Below are 24,192 nucleotides of genomic sequence, written 5' to 3'. Positions count from 1 at the left end.
ACAGACTATGTTATTTTAACCAGACTATGTTAAATCATTGTCATAAAAACAGGAAAGTATAGCAATTATTTTCTTCTTAAATCTGACATGGTACTGTACCTCGGAAACCTGGGGCCTGCAAAGGCTTTGTTCCAAGTTCTGCGTTGGGCATGTTATGCTGCTGTAGCTTTCTTTTTGCTTCTAGGACAGGATTTTCAAACTGTGTTCTTCTATTTATGTGGCTGAAAAAAAATTGATAATGATTAAAAATTGAGTCCATTTTGTGAAAAATTATTATTTACTTCATGGGATCATCATCATGTGGGTTACCTGCGTGTGGCTGGATTGTGCAACCCTTACTCCAGCTTAATAAACAATTACTCACACAAGTAGTCATGTTGTAGTGAATGAGAATACATGAGTTAGTGCTCATCAGTGCAAGTGACAATCTAGCTCATAGAGGAAATAATTGGGAAGTGGAACAGATCAGAAATTTTTCGACAAAACACTTTTTCTTTGGAAAATGCCAATTGGTCAAAACTGAAACTGTTCATGGTAAAGGGTCAGTTCTGACAATTTCTCAGTTCAAACATTTTTGGAAAAAAGTTTTGAAATTATCAAAATGTCCTCTTTCAACATTTTCAAGATGATTTTTTAAATAATTATAGCAAAACAAATTTAAACAATAAAAAAGGCCAAAAGCAAAACAAAATAATTCAAAAATGTGAAAACTTAATGTTGCAATTTAACCTAAATTAAAAAACCATATTGTTCATTTGTGAAAATTTGAGATTCCACCTCTTCCTCTCAATTCACGATAGGAAAATTTTTCATAAACTTGAAAATTTTCTCTGATTGATATAACTGTTTCCTTCCCAGCTCCATTTGGAAGTTCTCTGTCCTTTCAACTTGCTGCACTCTGCTGTAAGTGTAAAGTTTTAATTAGGGCTGTCGATTAATCGCAGTTAACTCACGTGATTAATTAAAAAAATTAATCACGATTAATCACAGTTTTAATTTCACTGTTAAACAATAGAATACTAATTGAAATTTATTAAAAAATTTGGATGATTTTCTACATTTTCATATATATTGTATTCTGTGTTGTAACTGAAATCAAAATGTATATTATTTTTTATTACAGATATTTGCACTGTAAAAATGATAAACAAAAGAAATAGTATTTTTCAATTCACCTCATACTAGTACTGTAGTGCAATCTCTTTATCGTGAAAGTGCAACTTACAAATGTAGATTTTTTTGTTGCATTACTGCACTCAAAAACAAAACAATATAAAACTTCAGATCCTACAAGTCCACTCAGTCTTACTTCTTATTCAGCCAATTGCTCAGACAAACAAGTTTGTTTACATTTACAGGAGACAACGCTGCCCTTTTCTTATTTACAATGTCACTAGAAAGAGAGAACAGGTGTTTGCATGGCACTTTTGTAGCTGGCATTGCAAGGTATTTACGTGCCAGAAATGCTAAACAATCGTATGGCCCTTCATGCTTCAGCCACCATTCCAGAGGACATGCTTCCATGCTGATGATACTCTTTAAAAAAATAATGCGTTAATTAAATTTTGTGACTGAACTCCTTGGAGGAGAATTGTATGTCCCCTGCTCTGTTTTACCCCCTCTTTTTAATTTATTTCATGTTATAGCAGTCTTGATGACCCAGCACATGTTCATTTTAAGAACACTTTCACTGTAGATTTCACAAAACGCAAAGAAGGTACCAATGTGAGATTTCTAACCGACCCGAGGTTTAAGAACCTGAAGTGTCATCCAAAATCTGAGAGGGACGAGGTGTGGAGCATGCTTTCAGAAGTCTTAAAAAAGCAACACTCCAATGCGGAACTACAGAACCCAAACCATCAAAAAAGAAAATCAACCTTCTGCTGGTGGGATTTGATGAAAATGAACATGCATTGGTCCGCGCTGCTTTGGATTGCTATTGAGCAGAACCTGTCATCAGCATGGACGCATATCCACTGGAATGGTGGTTGAAGCATGAAAGGACATATGACTCTTTAGTGCATCTAGTACATAAATATCTTGTGACGCCAGCTACAAGAGTGCCATGCGAACACCTGTTCTCACTTTCAGGTGACATTGTAAACAAGAAGCGGGCAGCATTATCTCCTGCAAATGTAAACAAACTTGTTTGTCTGAGCGATTGGCTGAATAAGAAGTAGGGCTGAGTGGACTTGCAGGCTCTAAAATTTTACATTGTTTTATTTTTGACTGCAGTTTTTTTGTACATAATTCTACATTTGTAAGTTCATCTTTCAAGATAAAGAGATTGCACTACAGTACTTGTATTAGGTGAACTGAAAAATACAATTTCTTTTGTTTTTTTTTACAGTGCAAATACTTGAAATCAACATATTTGAAAATGTAGAAAACGTCCAAAAATATTTTTAAAAATGGTATTCTATTATTGTTTAACAGTGCGATTAATTGCATGATTAATTGCGATTAATTTTTTTAATCGCTTGACAGCCCTAGTTTCAATCTGTGGCTATTCTGCAGTATTACTGAAAAATACTCCAGCAACACAGTTTTTCAAGTCTTCACTACATGTGATTTCTATGCATGATTCCAAGAGAGAAACAGGATGGTGTTTGTCATAGTGGTCCTGGATAAGCTGAAAACAAAATTAGTTGTTTATAATGAAATAGAAATCTTAACCCCAAAAGTGACTGTAGAGGCAAATTGCTTAACAAAGTAACGAATCCAGTATGTGCTGGATTCCCAGAGCAGCAAACAAAATTATACTAAAGATGAAATTTTAACACTCTACTATATTTCTGTTGTATTTTATAAAAGAAAACAAGGGGAAAAGTGCAGAAACTAATTCATGTAGTATGAGAGCACTGAAATATGAAAAAATATCATTGTAATGCCACAACTTTCTCTCTCAATATGTAACATTTCCCATGGCCTATTAGCATGTGTTCTTCTTTGATACTGTGCCTTTGATATCCTGTATCTCATACATAACTTTCTCCCATACATTATGTTGCAGAGCGTGTTATCAGGAGGATACATTTTTTACTGACTAGGGAACAAATCCAGCAGGGTGGGGATCATCTCCTGTGTCATGTGGCATGCTTCTCCTCATGAAGGAAGAGGGTTTGAGGGCACTCAGAATCAAGCAAGGTTGGGCGATTAGCTAGATATGCGTGTGAAGTTGTTCGATGTGTTGTAAATTACTGTTGCTCCAGAGGTAAATATTTATGCACACAGGACCAGCTTTTCAAAAGAGCTCTCATAGAAAGCTGCAGGGAAAATCTGGTCCTGATTGTGGATGCTAAACACTTGAAGATCTGACCCTGAAGTCTCTTAGAATCAGGGATTGTAAAATGTGCTGAGTACATGTAACTTCCATTGAAGTCACCTGCATGATCCCATGCTAAGCAATTCTCAAGGCCCTACCCTTTAGACAGTGTTATTTTTAAAAAATGAAAATATTCCAATGTTCATTAAATCAAGGGGATAGAGGGGATACAGCAATGTATCCTTACGTGACCTAATCTACCTGGTAATCCAAAAGGTGATGTCAGGTGTTCATCACCCAGAAAAAAATTCTATTGAAGTCAACAGGGACATTTGTTTTAAAGAGTGAAAGTGAAAGAAATTTGCCAAACTTTAAAGCTGCTATCTGCTTAGCAAAGTCACGCTTGTATATGTGGCTGTTAATAATAGGTAGAGCTGCAGGTTTGTGTAATGGGTGACACTCATCTCTAGTGAGTGCCTCCTAGAGGCTGCACTGCAGGCCTTTCCTGGCATCCCCTGTACATTGTTAGCCTTGCTTGGTGGGTCTTCAGTGTCTCAGCCCTCTGGCCAAGTCACACAATCAAAAGCGAACCCCTACTGGGAGTATTGATGTCCAAAACAAACACAAAATTCTTCAAATCCCAGGGTCAAGCTGGACACAGCCATTCCTTCCTCAGGTGCCTTTGCTCTTCAGCCCCTCCCAGGCGCCTTGGAGTCTCTCCCTGCTCAAAATGTCTGCCCGCAACAGGTTATCAACCCCATCTCTGGGTCCTTTAAATCCAGCCCTTTGCTTGTGCAGACCTGTGGCTTAGGCCACTTTGCTAGCAGGGCTGCCCACTCTGGGGACTCTGGGTCCCAACTCAGGGACCCTATAAACAGCAGCCATGTACAGCTGCCTCCATTTCACTGTGGCTATTCCATGGGACTTTCCCCACATAGCTCCATTCTCTTCACCCTTAGCTCAGGGCTGCAGTTTTCAGATCCTGTCTCCCCCAGGTCCAGTAAATGCAGCCCACCAACCCCTCCAGCCAGAACTGAGCACCCTTTCTTGCTCTTCTAGTCCCAGCCAGGAACTGACCTGCTAAGGCCCTGCAGCTCCTTTTATATGAGCTTGCTGGGCTCTGATTGGCTGCTTCTATGCAACTTTTCTAGGCAGGACTACAGGACCCACATTTGCTGCTCCTTTCCTGAGGTGAGGTGTGGTAGAATCAGGAGGCCTCCAGCAGGAAGCTTCAAAGGGCCAGGTGCCCGCCATCACAGTTTGGCATTAGATGGAGATGGCTCTGAGTTACTACAGAGAATTCTTTCTCAGGTATCTGGCTGGTGGGTCTGGCCAACATGCTCAGGGTTCAATTGATCACCATATTTGGTATCATAGAATCATAGAATCATAGAATATCAGAGTTGGAAGGGACCTCAAGAGGTCATCTAGTCCAACCCCCTGCTCAAAGCAGGACCAATTCCCAGCTAAATCATCCCAGCCAGGGCTTTGTCAAGCCGGGCCTTAAAAACCTCCAAGGAAGGAGACTCCACCACCTCCCTAGGTAACGCATTCCAGTGTTTCACCACCCTCCTAGTGAAATAGTTTTTCCTGATATCCAACCTGGACCTCCCCCACTGCAACTTGAGACCATTGCTCCTTGTTCTGTCATCTGCCACCACTGAGAACAGCCGAGCTCCATCCTCTTTGGAACCCCCCTTCAGGTAGTTGAAGGCTGCTATCAAATCCCCCCTCATTCTTCTCTTCTGGAGACTAAACAATCCCAGTTCTCTCAGCCTCTCCTCATAAGTCATGTGCTCCAGACCCCTAATCATTTTTGTTGCCCTCCGCTGGACTCTTTCCAATTTTTCCACATCCTTCTTGTAGTGTGGGGACCAAAACTGGACACAGTATTCCAGATGAGGCCTCACCAATGTCGAATAAAGGGGAACGATCACGTTCCTCGATCTGCTGGCAATGCCCCTACTTATACAGCCCAAAATGCCGTTAGCCTTCTTGGCAACAAGAGCACACTGTTGACTCATATCCAGCTTCTCGTCCACTGTGACCCCTAGGTCCTTTTCAGCAGAACTGCTACCTAGCCATTCGGTCCCTAGTCTGTAGCAGTGCATGGGATTCTTCCGTCCTAAGTGCAGGACTCTGCACTTGTCCTTGTTGAACCTCATCAGGTTTTTTTCTGCCCAATCCTCTAATTTGTCTAGGTCCCTCTGTATCCGATCCCTACCCTCTAGTGTATCTACCACGCCTCCTAGTTTAGTGTCATCTGCAAACTTGCTGAGAGTGCAGTCCACACCATCCTCCAGATCATTAATAAAGATATTAAACAAAACCGGCCCCAGGACCGACCCTTGGGGCACTCCACTTGAAACCGGCTGCCAACTAGACATGGAGCCATTGATCACTACCCGTTGAGCCCGACGATCTAGCCAGCTTTCTATCCACCTTACAGTCCATTCATCCAGCCCATACTTCTTTAACTTGGTGGCAAGAATACTGTGGGAGACAGTATCAAAAGCTTTGCTAAAGTCAAGAAATAACACATCCACTGCTTTCCCCTCATCCACAGAGCCAGTTATCTCATCATAGAAGGCAATTAGGTTAGTCAGGCACGACTTCCCCTTCGTGAATCCATGCTGACTGTTCCTGATCACTTTCCTCTCCTCTAAATGTTTCATAATTGATTCCTTGAGGACCTGCTCCATGATTTTTCCAGGGACTGAGGTGAGGCTGACTGGCCTGTAGTTCCCCGGATCCTCCTTCTTCCCTTTTTTAAAGATGGGCACTACATTAGCCTTTTTCCAGTCATCTGGGACCTCCCCCGATCGCCATGAGTTTTCAAAAATAATGGCTAATGGCTCTGCAATCTCACCCGCCAACTCCTTTAGCACCCTCGGATGCAGCGCATCCGGCCCCATGGACTTGTGCATGTCCAGTTTTTCTAAATAGTCCCGAACCACTTCTTTCTCCACAGAGGGTTGGCCACCTTCTCCCCATGCTGTACTGCCCAGTGCAGCAATCTGGGAGCTGACCTTGTGCGTGAAGACAGAGGCAAAAAAATCATTGAGTACATTAGCTTTTTCCACATCCTCGGTCACTAGGTTGCCTCCCTCATTCAGTAAGGGGCCCACACTTTCCTTGATTTTCTTCTTGTTGCTAACATACCTGAAGAAACCCTTCTTGTTACTCTTAACATCTCTTGCTAACTGCAACTCCAAGTGTGATTTGGCCTTCCTGATTTCACTCCTGCACGCCTGAGCAATATTTTTATACTCCTCCCTGGTCATTTGTCCAATCTTCCACTCCTTATAAGCCTCTTTTTTGCGTTTAAGATCAGCAAGGATTTCACTGTTTAGCCAAGCTGGTCGCCTGCCATATTTACTATTCTTTCTACACATCGGGATGGTTTGTTCCTGCAACCTCAATAAGGATTCTTTAAAATACAGCCAGCTCTCCTGGACCCCTTTGCCCTTCATGTTATTCTCCCAGGGGATCCTGCCCATCTGTTCCCTGAGGGAGTCAAAGTCTGCTTTGGGAAGGAATTCCCCCCCAGGTCAGATTGGCAGAGACCCTGGAGTTTTTTCGCTTTCCTCTGCAGCCTGGGGCATGGTCACTTGCTGGGAAAAGCTAGAGTAAATGGTGGATTCTCTGTACCTTGAACTCTTTAAATCATGATTTGAGGGTTTCAGTAATACAGCCAGAGGTTCGGGGCCTATTACAGGAGAGGGTGGGTGAGGTTCTGTGGCCTGCAACGTGTAGGAGGTCAGACTAGAGATCACGATGGTCCCTTCTGGCCTTAAAGTTTATGAGTCACAGTGGTAAAAAAGCCACAGATATCATGGTTTCTCTGTTTGCCCGTGGCTTTCCTTTGTGTCCATGACTTCAATAAAGCCCAGTGCAGAGGGGAGGCCCGGGGCTGGAAAGCAAGCTCACCCTGGCCCCGTGAGGAAGGGCTGGCAAACAAGCCCACCCTGCACTCATCCCACAGCAGTGGCTTTCCTCCCACAGGGTTGGGCCTGGCTCCCTGCTTTGGACAATGCAACCTGGTGCATGGGGTCACAGCGCTGCATCTGTGCCGATGATGTTAGCATGGAAGTCAGCTGGGAAGTGGAGTTGACAAAGGCTGATTTAACTAATGTGGCCTCAATTGCTGTTTTATTTTTCCTTAAAAAGACATCAAAATATTTCATCTAGATACTGAAATTGTGTTTAAAACACGTATTAGTGGACATATTTTTTGAAACGAGCATCAAAATGTAAGATTTAGGTCCTTTTTTTTTATTAAAGACAAACAGAATTGCTGAGAGAACATGTTATTTTCTTACATAAGCAGTAACAGAGTGTCAGATAGAAAAGATAAAGAAATGTTGCACAGTTGAGGCAGGATGCACAGTTTACAGTAAGTACCCATCTGGTTAGTTTAGCTATCCTATTAAGGAGACCATGTTTGAAAATTGAGCTCCATGTTGTAGTTAATCAACCATAAAGGGAGAGATGCTCTTTTTTCGACTAGACAGCTGAAAGGGCCAGCACAGCATCATAATTCTGTGTGGGGCTGAGGAAGGAAGAAGGCTAGCATTTAGTCTTTAAACCACAGGCACTGTTAGAAAGTTGCACAGAAATTGACCCAGTCACAGTAGAAAGTTTCACCTACTCGAGTTAGTGCAAATGTCCATCCCCTGCAGATAAATTTGGATCTGAAATAGTAAGATGAATTAAGAGCATATCCATCCATTGAACTTTAGTTATGTATAACTGAGAGGAGAAGCAGCATCTGGGCCCTCACACTCTAGAGAAAATTGCAAATATTTTGTGCTTAACTGAGTGCTAAGAATCCAAATACTCCTTATGGCTGACCACTGCAAGGTGTTACACTGAATCTGATTACTTCAGTGGTTTATCCCCACAAACTGCCCCACTTTATTTTAGAGAGATACAGATGTTCTAATAAGTGGAAGGTAGGATATTCTTTCCTTGACAGTTTTAAAGTGATTCCTATAAAGTTGGATTGGATTTGAATATGCAAAGGTTCATAATCTAACTTTTCATGATTTATCCATTTTATGACATAGTTAAAAGAGTTTATTGTAATGTGATTTCATCTAGTTAAAAAAGAAGTCATCTGTTAAATGCTAGTAATAAAGGAAGGTGTAACACTGTCACTTTTTATAATGAAAAATGGAAAACAATTTTCACTACAAAATTATTGAGCTTAGAAAGCAGATTAAAATACAACTCCTTATATTGACTATTATAAAGCTAGTGCTGCTGCACTTTTAATGCCGGTCTATGAACATCCATTCTACTATTCCAGATCTCTGCTAGATCCCATTAAAGCTTTTCTATTACAATAAGTACAGTACGCCTTTAGTGTAGCCTTTCCCTTCCTTATATTTTGTCTGTGGAATGAGTGAATTTGGCAACAACAGCCTAAAAATACAACTGCATTGCAGCATTTGGGGCAAGGAGCCTGTGTCTGCCTGACTGAGGGTGGGCTTAAAATGCAGACAACTACGTGCTCCATTTTGGTTCCATTGACTATGTAATGGAACTGCATAAGCCTTACCACTGCCAGAATGTTTTAGGCAGTATTTAGCTCAAGGGAGATGCCTCAGTGACAGCTTAATGCACAGGAATTGAACAACACCTCTTAGCCTTTAAAGTACATAGCCACTTGTGCAGAAGATCATTACTCAGTACCAGCAGCTGTATAAATATATATTTGGGAAATATGAAGAGGATTATTACAAAGAGATATGTGAACGCCATCATTTATTACCCAGGAATATTATAAAAACCCAAGCATAAGGACAGAGGGGTAATTTCTTGGCATTATTGTTGACCCTCCTAGGGCCCTGGGTTGGAGCCTAGTAGAGTGGATGGGCCTGGGCTCCCCTACCACTGCCTTCATTACAGGAGAGACTCAAACCACCAGTACTCCTCACCACACCTCTGAGTAAAGGAGGACCAGGACCAGGACCGGCCCACTGGGGTGTGAGGAGCACTAGCTGTGCTAACCACTAGGCAACCCAACCCAACCCACCAAGGACTCTAATACAGTTCTGTTTTTGTTTTGGGAGGTATGGAGGAGCAGGAGAGGAGGCCCCGGTGCTGTCACTCTTAACAGCAGTTTGGAACTAGGAAAGTATGAGAACTGGTATATCTCCAAAATGAGCCAGCATAAATGTAGTGTTGGTATGGAATCAAGAGACAACAGGGTGTCAGAGAACTATGTGATAAGCAAACTGTAAAACACTATAATTTGTACTGAGTAACTCTGGAAACAAAGTGAGGCTCTCAGTGTAAGGATCTGAGTTTGGGTTTTTCTTTTCAAAACCTTCTTCTGTAAGATCTTCCCTCCAGAATAAATGGATCTGCTATTTGTTTCACAGATTTTTGTCTGGTGTGTTTGCCCCTTCCCTCAATTGGATGAGCTCTCAATTCACTATCTGTGGGCTGTGACCAGGGGAAAGTGAGTTGTTAGTTTCTGGGATTGATTCTCCACTGGTCTATGACAGCTGTGCAAAGAGAGAGACTATAATGCTATCATTTTGATTAGGTATCATTTTATTACCACTTTAGACTCACTTGCAGAGGAGAAGCAAGCCCTGTTTTCATCTCTCTCAATTCTTGGGTATTTTATGTAGGCTCGAGTTAAGTAGACTAATAAATTACACCTATTCTTTTGGGTAGTAATCTACTTTAGCTGGCTGCACAAAGACCTGTACTAAATGGAAGGGAGAAAGGATCTCTTCTCTATTTTGTACACACACCACATTCTCCTGGAAAAATGCAGGCAGGGATTATGCCATTAAAATAATAGAAAATTTCATTCTCCTTTTCTAGCTATGCCTTTACATGCAAAATTAAAATGCCATGAGTGAGCATAGAAAAATTTCACATAAGATACAACCTTCACTCATATAAAATAATGTGACTCTTAGACTTACCGCAAAGTAAGACTACTCAGAAAAGTATCCTTATGAAGCAAAAATTATTAAGTTTTATTCTGTTCCTGGATTGGCAAGGATCTGCACCTTGTTTGATGTATGTCTAAAACTTGTTAAACAGAAAATAAAACACATTTGATTTAAATGCTCCCCTCAGCTTCCCCCCAAATATTTCTGGAATACACAGGATGAGATCAGGGCTCAAAAAGAAGTGACAGAGTAACCAGTTTCGAAGATACTGAAAATGTTCAGTCACTGCAACTATATTGGAGTCTGATAATTCCTGCATAAGCTGAAGTCAAAGGGAGAAATAATTATGCCCACACCTTTCCAATTCAAACATTCCACAGGATATTAATATCAGGTTATGAAATATTAACAGCAAATTAATATTGAAGTTGGGAACTTACTCAACATAATAAGTGCCATAAATGGGATCATCAATTTTCTCCCAGCCATATGGAAGCTCTGAAAAACAAAGAGTTATCTCTCTCAGTAAATACAGCACAGAATGCCAAGATTTCTAGTAATGAAAGAGTAGAGTTTTATTGGGTGCTGACTGTAGCAACTGGATAGCAAAGTTGGATATAGTGCTCAAAGCCAATGCCAAGTTTTAGACACATGCCATGGCAGCGGCAAGTAGTAGTGACCTGAAAATTGGCACGCCAACCCAGAATTCTCATTCTTTAGAACAATACATTTTAGTTGAGCTACTTCTTTATTCTGCAGACAGCCATGCCAACCAGCAATAGCAGCATATCATGTATAATTTCATTGCCCAGTGATATGTTGGGATTCTTCTTCCAAAGGTACATATAGTATACAGTTGTATTTATTTAAAGGGAAGCTGTCAAGGTAAAAATCATAAAAAACTCCCAACACTGTCCATGTTACTAACCAGGACTTAAGAGTATTACAACTGTAGTTGGGAGCGCAAAAATCAAACTAAAAAAACCAACCCCATGGAGTGAATAATCATTAATGCTAAGGCAAGATAAATTTGATGGAGGCTTTGACTCACAAAACAATAGGGTATTCCTAACCTATTCCTATTTGGAGTGGGAGGAGATGTGGGAAGAGTATGTGGTCATGTAATTAAAGAATGAGGTTGCATGGACAACCTAAAGTCTCTGCCATGTACATTGGCCAAACCAGATAGTCTCTACACAAAAGAATAAATGGACACAAATCAGATGTCAAGAATGATAAGATTCAAAATCCAGTAGAAGAACAATCCAATCTCCCTGGTCACTCAATAACTGACTTTAAAATGGCAATTCTTCAACAAAACAACTTCAAAAACAGACTCCAATATGAAACTGCAGAACTGGAATTAATTTGCAAACTGGACACCATCAAATTAGGCCTGAATAAAGACTGGGAGTGGATGGGTCATTACAAAAACTAATTTCCTCCTATTGTTACTCACACCTTCTTGCCAACTGTTTGAAATAGGCTACCCTCATTACCACTACAAAAGTGATTTTTCCTCCCTTGGTATTCTACTGTTAATTGAATTGTTTCATTAGACTGACCCCCCCTGTTGAAAAGGCAACTCCCATCTTTTCATGTACTATGTATCTATACCTGCTACTGTATTTTCCACTCCATGCATCTGATGAAGTGGGTTCTAGCCCACAAAAGCTTATGCCCAAATAAATTTGCTAGTCTCTAAGGTGCCACAAGGACTCGTTGTTGTTTTAACCTAAAGTCTGACATTTCTTAGCTTTGGAGTGCTTGACTTTGCAACCTTATCACACTTTTAATATAGTTATTTTGAATGTAGTAAGTCTGTAAACCTAGGTCAGATAGAATCATCATTGTTCATATGCAATGTAAACCATTGGACTAGCAGGAGGTCCACTTGCATGACTTGAACTTAGCCCTTTGTTTCACAGCTATACTGTGGCTATTCACCCCTTGATGTGCTATAAAAGGCTGACAGAAAAGAAAGATTTAAATGACAAAGAGTGAGCTTGAAAGAGCTGCAGATAAGAACAGCTTTTAAAAATATTCTCTGCTGGATACCTCTCAAACAATCACATCTGAAATAGTAAACATTGGTTCTGCTCTGACGGAACCTGTTTAGACTGCTGTGGCATCTTAATGGGTAGGCAGAATTTCTGGCAGCAGTACTTCCTGGGCAGGTCTTCCTGTCACACTGTCCTGTGCAGGAGTTTCTGCTTTGACTGTCCCTGAAGCTATAAAGAATGAATAATCCTCCTGTGAAGACTGGCAGATGGTATTTAATTCAAAGAGGAACTCCACAGATGAGTAATTTAAAAGTCAAAAGCCTGTACCTTAATTTTTTTAGTCTAAGTTTTTCTACTATGACCATAATCAAGTCTTTCTAAAGTAAATCGAACCTTTTTTGGCAATCTGAATTTGAACAAAGTTTGTGTCTCTTTTCTGAGGTTATTTTAAAATTGCAATAGCAAATGCACAAATGCAAAACAATTAATTTAAATAATAAGGTGATCAATAGTGGAAGATCCTGGGGTTGTCCCCTCCAGATACCTGGCCAGAACTTTAAAACAATAAAAGAGACTGATTCTAGAAAATCCTTTACCGGTTTCACAGAGCCCTGTGCATCTTGACACTTGATTTAGGGAGCCTAAATATTCATACATGAGGCAAGTAGTGCATAGGTCCTGTGCTGACCATCAGTACAGAGGGAAATTTTATCCTCAGTGCATATATGATCAATACAACTCATATTTATGTCTTGCTATGAAGGCTCAGTGCTTTGCTTTAAAAAGCTCCTGTCCACCTGGGACACAACAATACAAGGGATTTGTCTTACAAACATAGACTCACACTTTATTTTATCTGCATACTGTGAGGCTTTCCTATTCCAATTTATTGTGTTAACTTACTGATAATAAAGATACTCTCCAGGAAATTAAACAGGTAGCTAGTAAATATTTATATTTATATAAATATATATTGTATGTAAGTATATATATAAAAATAAGCAATTCTCTGTCATTAGGTTTCTTCCATTTGTGGAATCTTTTCAAAATTTATTGCAGTGTACGTTTTGCTGGAATTGGAAGTATCCTGTTTCTCTTTAGAGTTACACACTCTTAAGATTATACCTAAAGAACTTAGATACGGAGGTTGTATTTTCTGTGACTATACAAAAATAATGTGATGATTTATTATCAGTCCATGTTTTTCTAATGTAATGATGCATAACAGTATTTGTGAACTAGCCCAACTACTGATATTTCAGATGGACAATCCCATTTTCTAGTGTAAAAATCTGTAAAAAATTAATGAACTGGGCATATTATAGAGAACCCATTTTATTTTTTGAAATGGATGGATTAAATCACTAATTATCTAACATCATAGCATAGTCATTGATTTGGAAAAAAATGAAATTTAAAAATTACCTTTGTGTACCATAACAATAGATATGAACTCTACATAAGGGTATGCCCTAATTTCATTCTTCCATTTGAGATGCAGCCTGAGAGCTATGTTTAATTAAAATTCTACGCAGACCAGTCAAATGGATTTGCCAGAGCACAAATGCTGCTAGCTGAAGTTTGCAAGATAAGGTTAGCAGAGCATAGTTTAGTGCATAGCTGTTGTTAGAAGAATCTTCTGATACATTTGCTTTAAGCAGCCTCATGATTTTTTCCCCTGTCATTAAATAGTGGCATCTATTCTGTTTTCACTGTGGAACTGAAAGATTACACGAGGGCAATACTTTCATGTTTCATAAAATAGCAAGTTAGACATTTGAACAATGTTGGATGTGTGCATTGCAGTTATTCTTCATCATTTGGTCCACTGTGTCTGGTGCTGATTGTCAGGGATGAGAAGCAAGCAGTAAACATTTATAAAAGGACATTATTATAAACACAAAATGAAAGAGGCTACTTCTCACAACCGTAATTTGAGTTGGGAAGATGACTAGCTTACATTGTGCTTTCCAATTTTCCTTTTGCGACAATGGGATATGGAGTTTTATAAACTTTACATAATTTCTGCAACCAGCAGCATCGCAGAAAGAACAACATTGTGTCAAAGATCTTTGCATTAATGAGACAAACTCAACTCTTTTTTATGCTTCTGAAACACCATTGACTTCAGTGGGGTTACCCTGGGTAACATAGGGGAAAATTTCATTCTATGTTGTTTACTTGGTCTTTTTTAAATCAATATAATATTTCACCTTCAGGGTTAGAAAAGCATTCTGATGGGATTTCTTCATATGATCTAGCAGAGCGATTAGTTCAAGAAAATGTGTAAAAAACATTAAGGTGAAAACCACAATAGTCTTTTGACAATACAGATATCAAGTTTGGACATAGAAATTCCTCTTTTTGTGACCATATATGTGCTGGGTATACAGTATATGCACAGTGTAAATTGTACATTTTACATTTCATCCATTGCCAGAAACGTAGAATCCAGTTAGCAGCACAGTGATCATTGTCAGTTACAAAAAAAAAATCCCAACTACATGGCAACATTCAGTTACCTTGCTCACTATGCACATGAGCCAGGTTTTTAAATACAGAATGAGTCACCTTCTTTTAAATGTGTTAGTTAAATGCTGAAGTATTAACAAAAAGTCCTAGGTTTTCCACCAGATCCAACAAAAAAAGCTTAAAAAAAAAGATAAAACAGCTTTAATTTGCATACAAGCAGGTCATTTTAATAATTGATGGCAGTACTACCTCATTGCAGCCTGCTTATAGTAACAATCCAGATGCTAAGTCTGTTATCTGAAAAGGTGCTGCTTTTCACATCCATTCTTAATGGTTTCACTGTACGTTCCCAGGAGATGGAAAGAAGGGAAGCGTTATGGATCTTCATATACTGAGATGAAGAAAATCCATTACCACATCACCAACAGGAAGGACTCATACTGTTGTAGTTCATGTAGTATTTGCTGTACGCCACATTGGGGAAGAGACACAAAAGCGCTCCAAAGGTTTTGGAACAACAGCCTGCATTGCATCACTGCCCTATTATATATATGTCAAGAGATTAATAAGAGAACATCTAAACAAAAGGACAGTGGGATTTTCCTTGAATCAGTCTCAGTAAAAAGTGGTTGAAAAATAAAAATATGCCTGCTGCTACTGAAAGTGATTTTAGAGTCTAATACATGGAAGGAATTGTTCAAGAAGAATTCACCCTGGTGAAAAATATTATCCTTATAAAGCTATCAAAGTCAATGTCAGCTTGGGTCACTTACTATGGAAAAAGCCAGTCACACAAATTAGGACTCCTTGTGTAACCTATACAACAGACCTTCCTGATAATATTGAGTTTTTCCATTCACCAATCTGCATTCTTTGCTCATTTTGTGTTGGTTTGACTCCTCTCCTCTCTTTCCCCATTCAGCCTGTGTCTTCATAATCTAACTACATCCTGGACAAGTGTCTCATTCATGTTGTGTTAAAAAAATAGTACAAGGAACATGTACTGTAGTCCAATTTGAATTATGCACAGCTGAAGTTTCTATAAAAGTCCTTTCTGAATACTAGTTAATCATCTAAGTTTAGGTGCTCAATTGATACTACAAACATCCAAGAGAATGTTCTCATTGACTACATGAGAGGATATATCAAACAAATACACCTCTACCTCGATATAACGCTGTCCCTGGGAGCCAAAAAATCTTACCGTGTTATAGGTGAAACCGCGTTATATTGAACTTGCTTTGATCCACCAAAGTGTGCAGCCCTGCACCCCCGGAGCACTGCTTTACCACGGTATATCCGAATTCTTGTTATATCAGGTAGCGTTATATCGAGGTAGTGGTGTACAATAGCTATGTGGTTGCCATTTGGAAAGGGTTACAGATCACCTTAGAAAACTCAGCAAAAATGTATGAGATACTGTATATTCATTCAGACAATTATTCAGCACAAATGAGAGAAGTCCTTATTGGGCAGCCATCCATGAAGCTTTTGAAAGCCTTATGATGAAACCCATCTTCAGTCTGCTATAGCCCTCTAAACTAACAGTTTGAGAAACCTGTCCAGGTTTGCAAACACTGACCGTATTTAAAATTCAAAAATGCAGATCACTGATCCCAACTACACTATATTAACTTACAAAACAAAGGATATGAAAAAAAATGAACTGGATGAAAAATTGAAGGCTAAATCTCTCACTGGCTTAATGACTTATCACACAGATATTAGGACAAACAACCCTGCAACCACAAAGAAAGTAGCTTCATTCTTCAAATTCTTACAGACTCTTACAAACCACTCACTTAGAAAACCCACCAGCTCTCAGTCAAAACTATATTTACCCAATTCAATCCAAACACCAAAATAACTCTGTTCTCCAACTGCCATCCTCATGTCAGCAAATCCCACATACACATTGTCATTGCATTCCACATCCTGTCTGTAACTACAAACTATTTCACTAACTATTTATTCTCATGGATACGAGGTTGCATATCATTTTTTCCCTGTGCAATGAAAACACTGAGTGCCTGAGTAGGTAGTCTACTTGCACTATAAATATATTTCATATCTATTAAATACATTGGCTGTAGGGCGTTGACTTGACAACTACTTACTGCAATACATAATGTCTTTAATTATCCACATCTTGTGTCAATCAGTTTCAGAGATTAGTAATATTTAGTCTAGTCTATCAGTTTTTGTTTTCTCCCAGAGTTGCTAAAATAAGACAGTTACTTACCTGTATGGTGACTGTTGTTCTTTGAGATATGGGTGCAGACGTGTATTCCACTTAGGTGTGTGTGTGCCTAGTGCACCAAAGCCAGTGAACTTTACTCTGCAGTACCGTAGGGGAGGCGCTTGCAACCTTCTGGCTCCTTAGGCCGTCCCTTCATTCTTTAAAGGCAGTACCATCCTGACCCTCTCAGTTCCTTCACATCAAATGCCAATAGTTGAGATCCAATGGAGAGGGGTGGAATACACGTGTCATAAATAGATAGTTAAGGGTTAATGCCTCTTTTACCTGTAAAGGGTTAAGAAGTTCACCTAACCTAGCTGACACCTGACCAAAGGAACCAATGGGGGGATAAGATGGTTCAAAAGGAAGGAGGGAAGTTTCCTTTGTTTAGAGTTTAGTTTCAGTTTTGACCGGAGTGGGAAAGCCCCAGAAATCAGCCTCTTATGAAGTAGTGAGTATTAGTGAAGGGAATAAATAGGTTTATGTTTATTTTCTTTGTAACTTGTCTTGGGCATTAGGGAATAATCAAATTGGGTAAATTTTGTGTAACTAAGTTTTTGCCAGGGGGACCATCCTTTGTGTTTTGAATCTGTTGTCTGTGAGATCAGCTGGTATGCTATCTCCCAGAGGATTTTCTTTTACCTTTCTTTTCTTTAATTAAAAGTCTTATTTTTAAGCACCTAATTAATTTTTCCTTGTGTTAAGATCCAAGGAGATTGGATCTGGACTCACCAGGAATTGGTGGGGGGGAAGGAGCGGGGATGGTTAAATTCTCCTTGTGTTAAGATCCAAGGGTTTGGATTGGTGTTCACCAGGAAATTGGTGAAGAGTCTCTCAAGGTTACCCAGGGAAAGGAGTTAGAACTTGGGAGTGGTGGCAGCAAAACCAGATCTAAACTGGTAATTCAGTTTAGGGGCTAACATGCAGGTCCCCATATCTGTACTCTAAAGTCCAGAGTGGGGGTGAAACCTATGACAACACGTCTGCACCTACAGCTCAAAGAACAACAGTTACTCTATAGGTAGGTAACTATCTTTTCTTCTATAAGTGGTTGCAGATGTATATTCCACTCAGGTGACTCACAAGCTGTAGCAGGTGAACTTGGACTCTGCTTAAAGAATGACTGCAGAACTGCCTTCCAAAGTTTGCATCCAATCTAGATACAGCCATAATTGCATAGTGTTTGGTAAAAGTATGTGTGGAAGACCAGGTAGCAGCAATATGTATATTGAAACATAGTGAGAAATGCCACTGATATCACTTGGGCCCCAGTTGAATGAGTGCCTAACCTTTGTGAGGTATGGTCTGAGCTACTCCAATTACCATTGTAAAAAAAGGAAATTATCCTGCTGGAAATAGTCCATGAGGAGACCACCCAACCTTTCATCTGATCCGCATAAGAGACAAAAACATGACACGATGAACAAAATGGTTTAGTTCTCTCCAAATAAAATGACACAGTCTGACATCCAGTGCATGAAGGAGCTGTTCATCTGTGTTTGAGTGTGGCTTAGGAAAAAATATAGGTAAGTATTTTATCTGGTTCAGGTGAAACTACTTCAGACAGAAGTCTTGGATGCAGTCTTAGGAACACTTTGTTTTTGAAAACTGGGTATATTGGGGTTTTGTCAGGGGCTCAAACAGAGTACCCAAAAGGGCAGCCATCACAATATTAAGGAACTGCTTCTTTTACTAGTGGAAAAAATATGAATGATTCCTCTTAGAAATCACTGAACCATGGAGTTTGAGAAAAATTGACTTCCCTTGGATCAGAGGATGGAACACCAAGATTGCCACTAAGTGGACCCCCCCCCTCCCAATGAATGTCACTTGAGAATTCTTTAAGGAATGTAACATTTTGTCAGTTTTCTCTGAAAATAAAAATCGACTGTCAAAGGATAAGTCCTCAATTGTCTGTTGGGCCTCCAGAGCCATACCAGAATTCTGCAACAAAGAAGCCCTTCTCAGAGTTACAGCAGAGGCCATAACTCTAGAAGAAGGAATCACCATGTCCAAAGCGGACAGTAGTGACTTACAGATTGCTGCTCAATGGCCTTGCACAATGAAAGCCTTAAACTCTTACCCAGAGGATTCTGGCAACTTATCTGTAAATTTTGCTACAACTTCCCAATTTATAAAGTTGTACTTTGTGTGACAAAGTTCCTTCACTATCTTGGTGGGTCCTGCACTTATTGGCAGATTTTCTTGCCTCAGAGATTCACCATGTGGGTTGGGGAACAGCCCAGAGACCTTCCCCTCTGGTAGAACCCAGAGTCCAGGTCAATTGGGAGGTTTGGGGGGAACCCAGTCCACCCTCTGCTCCGGGTTCCAGCCCAGGGCCCTGTGGACTGCAGCTGTCTATAGTACCTCCTGGAACAGCTGCACAACAGCTACAATTCCCTGGGCTACTTCCCCATGGCCTCCTCCCAACACCTTCTTTCTCCTCACCACAGGACTTTCTTCTTGGTGTCTGTTAATGCTTATACTCCTCAGTCCTCCAGCAGCACATCCTCTCACTCCCAGCTCCTTACACCCATACCACAAGCTGAAGTGAGCTCCTTTTTAAACCCAGGTGCCCTGATTAGCCTGCCTTAATTAATTCTAGCAGCTTCTTGATTGGCTGTAGGTGTTCTAATCAGCCTGTCTGCCTTAATTGTTTCCAGAAAGTTCCTGATTGTTCTGGAACCTTCCCTGTTACCTTACCCAGGGGAAAGAGACCTACTTAATCTGGGGCTAATATATCTGCCTTCTATCACTCTCCTGTAGCCATCTGGCCTGATCCTGTCACATTTGATAAAAATATTTGCTGATTGGAAACATGTATTTGTAAGGTGTGGGAGGAAAGTTTGTTCTACATCAATCTTTTACAGTCCTTGTCTTTTGACTTATATCTCCCCTGTCTTAACCTCTCATTAGCTGCCATTACAACAAATGAGAGTTAGACAGCAGATGTGTGTAGAAGCACTGAAAATCAGAAAGAGGCACATAGTATCTCTTATCAGTACACGTCACTATAGGTGAAAGGATGCTGGGGTGTTCCCTAGAGTCTTTGCAGATCCAAGATCATTCACTTATGGGGAAAGACACTCTTCCCTTATGGAGGGTATCCTGAACAAACTCAGTCCGAATACCCAAAGTTGAAGCCACATACCTCAGGAGGTCCAATATGTTTTAAATTCCTCAGGTACAAGGATGGAAGAATCTGGCACTGCAGAGACATTTGGTGGTAAAGAGGATAATAGAAGCAGAGCCAATGGAATCTCCTGTGACGCCTGTACAGGGGTGCTGGAACAATTTGTATAGTGGGGGTGCTGAGAGCCATTGAACCAATCTGTGAACCCTGTATATGATGGAAACCACTTCAAGCCAGGGGGTGCAGCAGCACCCCCAGCACCCCTAGTTCCAGCACCTGTGCACCTGTAATAATGGTTCAGGCTGAACTCGTTCAGTAGGAGCAACCTTCGTCTGTGGCTGTAGCATCGGAGGTTCAGGAGGAGAGGCTACCGGGGGAATAGGTGACCTTACTCTGGCTTGAGCCACGGATTGGGATCTCACCATCTGTGGAATATCCCAGCGGTTCCAAGGAGGTCACTGTGGGTAGAGATGCGGCACTGGTGGCCAGGAGGGACTGGGACAAGGATCCCATTCTTGCTATGGGAGCGGTGCTGATATCAGTACCGATGGTGATTCCTGGGAGGTCTCAACAACTTTTGAGAGTGATACTAAGAAGGCAAGGGAGAGGAGGAAGATGTCTCTGAGCACGACCCCATGGAACCTTCGAAATAGTCCACGGACAGCGGAAGGGCAAATAAATGTCTAGCCTTATCCAAAGTTCAGAATGCAGGGTGTACTGGTAGTGACAAAGGTAAAGCAGTTGGTGCATTAAGTACTTATAGGAGCCTTGCATTCATGCTCAGTACCAGAGCTGATATTGATAGTAAGCTGGAGCCAGCACCGGTCCCATAGATGCAGTGTGCATGGACTAGTCATTGTCACCGAAGATAATACCTGTCCCTCAGTTCCAAAAAGGTGGGTGATCTCAACTCCGCACCCTGAATTGGAAGAGGTGCAGAAAACAGTGCCAACAATAACGGCAAGTCTGCAACATCTCCAGATGGTGCTGAGGATGCCAAAGTAGACAGTACAGTGGAACGTTCCTGCATTAATGGAGAGCCAGGAACAGACAAACAAGGCAATTCTGATACTGCCTGATCCGCCACTGGTGTGGAAACAGTCAGTGCTGACACCATCGTCAGTACTGAACTCAACAGATGCCCTGCAGACTGTACTGGAGCCAATGGTTTGGAGTCCATTTGCTCTTGTCATGGTACCAAGGAATGCATAGACAGTCCTGCTCTATCTCACATACTGGGTGAAATCACAATGCTGGTCTGCACTCCTCTTAGAAAGGGAGGAAGAATCTCTCCTAGCTCTGGAACGGTCTCCATCAGTTTTATGAGATCTTTTTCCTAGAACTGTCTCTTTTCTTCCTGGGAAAGGAATCTGAACCTGTCTGAACAACAGCCTTGCTGGCTTAGATGCCCTCTGGCAGCCTGATGATCTGTGGAGGTTCCTGGTGCTGAAACAGGCCTCATGACCTGCTCCAGAAGTTGCTGATTCAAGAGCAAGTCTCTGACCACCTGTGTTCTCTTCCTGAATGACTTGCAGATAGAGGACTTGTCTTTAATGTGCCCTTCCCCAGAGCTCAAAAAACATTAATATGCAAAAACTTTCTGGCAAAACCTGAACATTTTGGAGGAAAGCAAACACTGAGAAAAAGTTTTAGTCAAAAACCCAATTTTCCATTGAAAAAAATATTTTGCTTTTGTATTTCCTAGTCCTTCATCTTTACTACTACAGTATTTCTTACCCACACTTGTTGCATGGTATCTAATGTTTTAGGTGGTGTTTTCAAAATGATTCAGTATTGGCCTAAATCAGTTCCCATTGAAGTCAGATTGCCTTTTACCAATGATTGTCAATAGGAAGGGTTTGGCCAATGCTGAACACTTTGAAAATCCCACCCTTAAATTGCAAGCCCTCTGGGGCTGTTTTGATATGTATCTACGGCATCCAGTGTGATCACTGTAATAGTTATATGTTACATACTGTGACAGACCCAGACCAGTGGGGTACAGGAGTCTGGTAGAGGGCAAATATACTGGTCACTGGATGAGTAGTTTTCTGTTCCCTGAGTGACCAGAGCAGGGGCTGCACTAGAGTAATCAGGAACCAGCTAGAACCAATTAAGACAGGCAGAATAATTAAGACATCTGGAGCCAATTAAGAAACTGCTAGAATCAATTAGGACAGGCTAGCTAATCAGGACACCTGTGTTTAAAAAGGACCTCACTTCAGTTTGTGGTGTGCATGTGAGGAGCTGGGAGCAAGAGGAGCTGAGAGTGAGAAGACATATTGCTGGAAGACTGAGGAATACAAGCATTATCAAACACCAGGAGAAAGGACCTGTGGTGAGGATAAAGAAGGTGTTGGGAGGAGATATGAAGTAGCCCAGGGAGTTGTAGCTGTCGCACAGCTGTACCAGGAGGCACTCTAGACAGCTGCAGTCCACAGGGTCCTGGGTTGGAACCCGGAGTAGAGGGCGGGCCTGGGTTCCCCCCAAACCTCCCAACTCCTGATCAGACACAGGAGGAATTGACCTGGACTGTGGCTTCTACCAGAGGGGAAGGTCTCTGGGCTGTTTCCCGACCCACATGGTGAATCTGTGAGGTGAGAAAATCTGCCAATAAGCGCAGGACCCATCAAGGTAGAGGAGAAACTTTGTCACAATAAATAGTTCCCAAGAATAGTTCAGGAGTACTGTATTTTGTTGATACTGTGGTTATGACATTAAGTCATATGGTATTGCACTCTCCATGTAACTAACTCCTTTTGCCCCTGGAAAAGGAGACTACAGTATATAAACTCTATTCAATGTCATCAATTTGTATTACTCAGTTCAGTAGGATTGCTGTACTCTTAAAGTTCTGACCTGGAACACCATCCCTTTGAAAGTGATTTTATTAAAACAGCTTTACAATGGTAAATTTTTTGATCTTTGAAGACAACATATTGGAAAATGATATTCTTTTTGATCCTTTTAGTGTTTGAGGTTTTTCAACCTTTGATACCTGATTATTGACTTTATAAATTCAGCTTTTTTTACACACTGACGTTTGCTGCCTAATAGGTGACTGATCTTATTACATTGGAATTTCTTTTCTCACATTTGCTTTTCAACCTCTTTTTTATTTCTCTTACTATGTCCTTTAATATTTAATCTACATGAAGAGCGTAAGGAGTTTCTGACCACTCTGAACTATTATTATAACCTAGAAACTTTAAATTTGGTTACTGACCCAGCAAGCCACATGAAAAATTAGTTTCTAGAACAACAATCTGCTGTTCTACATACAAGCATCTCATGTCTGTAGCCAAAGGCTAATGCCCATCTTTAATATAAAAATAGTTGGCTGCCCACATTCTTGCTCTTGGTACAAGTGAGGAAAAAAGATGATCACTCAGGTAAAAAGAAAAAACAGAATATTTTTATCTTTCATTTTCACTGCTGATATTTACCCCAAATACACCAGTCAGTTCAAGATATAAGGAAATAAGGGAACTTGACCTGCCCGCACTCTGATACATTCAGAGTATGTGAAAGGTGCAATGGAGGCTGTCATGGAGGTTGTCATGGAGGTTGCAAAAAAGCAAATATTTTAAGGCTAAGAAGGTCTGACGTGTTCACAAGGTATTCCAACACCCTAAATCTGCCCAGCAAAGCCCAGACAGTAACAGGTGCCAGGGCAAATCCTTGCTGTAATCACGCTAATCTCCAGTTTAGGTGAGACAAGTAACACCATTTTGGAATCTATTAATGGGAGCTAAGAACAGAATGTACACATGGGGTGGGATTTTTAACAGTGAGGAGCACTCAATCCTACTTCAGCCAGTCGCTCAGACAAACAAGTTTGGTTACAATTTGCAGGAGATAATGCCACCCACGTCTTGTTTACAATGTCATCTGAAAGTGAGAACAGGCATTTGCATGCCACTGTTGTAGCTGGCGTTGCAAGATATTTACGTACCAGATGCGCTAAAGATTCATATGTCCCTTCACGCTTCAATCACCATTCCGGAGAACATGTGTCTGTACTGATGACGGGTTCTGCTCGATAACAATCCAAAGCAGAGCGGACCGACGCATGTTCATTTTCATCATCTGAGTCAGATGCTGCCAGCAGAAGGTTGATTTCTTTTTGGTAGTTTGGGTTCTGGAGTTTCTGCATCTGAGTG

At 40.8% G+C, this 24,192-nt stretch overlaps 1 protein-coding gene across 9 annotated transcripts in view; it reads right to left on the bottom strand.

The window, feature by feature from the left end:
• MAGI2 (membrane associated guanylate kinase, WW and PDZ domain containing 2) overlaps positions 1 to 24,192 on the bottom strand; it is a 1,104,792-nt gene that overhangs the window by 215,953 nt on the left and 864,647 nt on the right. For all 9 annotated transcript variants that reach the window (XM_054017487.1, XM_054017504.1, XM_054017538.1 and 6 more), the window contains 2 exons: positions 10,623 to 10,680; positions 100 to 221 (listed from right to left, as the gene is read on the bottom strand). In XM_054017487.1, coding sequence (XP_053873462.1) covers positions 100 to 221; positions 10,623 to 10,680 — 180 coding nt within the window. The remainder of the gene's footprint in view (positions 1 to 99; positions 222 to 10,622; positions 10,681 to 24,192) is intronic.

The sequence above is a fragment of the Malaclemys terrapin genome, chromosome 1, assembly GCF_027887155.1.
Source record: "Malaclemys terrapin pileata isolate rMalTer1 chromosome 1, rMalTer1.hap1, whole genome shotgun sequence".
NCBI lineage: Eukaryota > Metazoa > Chordata > Testudines > Emydidae > Malaclemys > Malaclemys terrapin.
The sequence above is the reverse complement of the archived record's forward strand: the minus strand, read 5'-3'. Positions and strand labels throughout refer to the sequence as shown.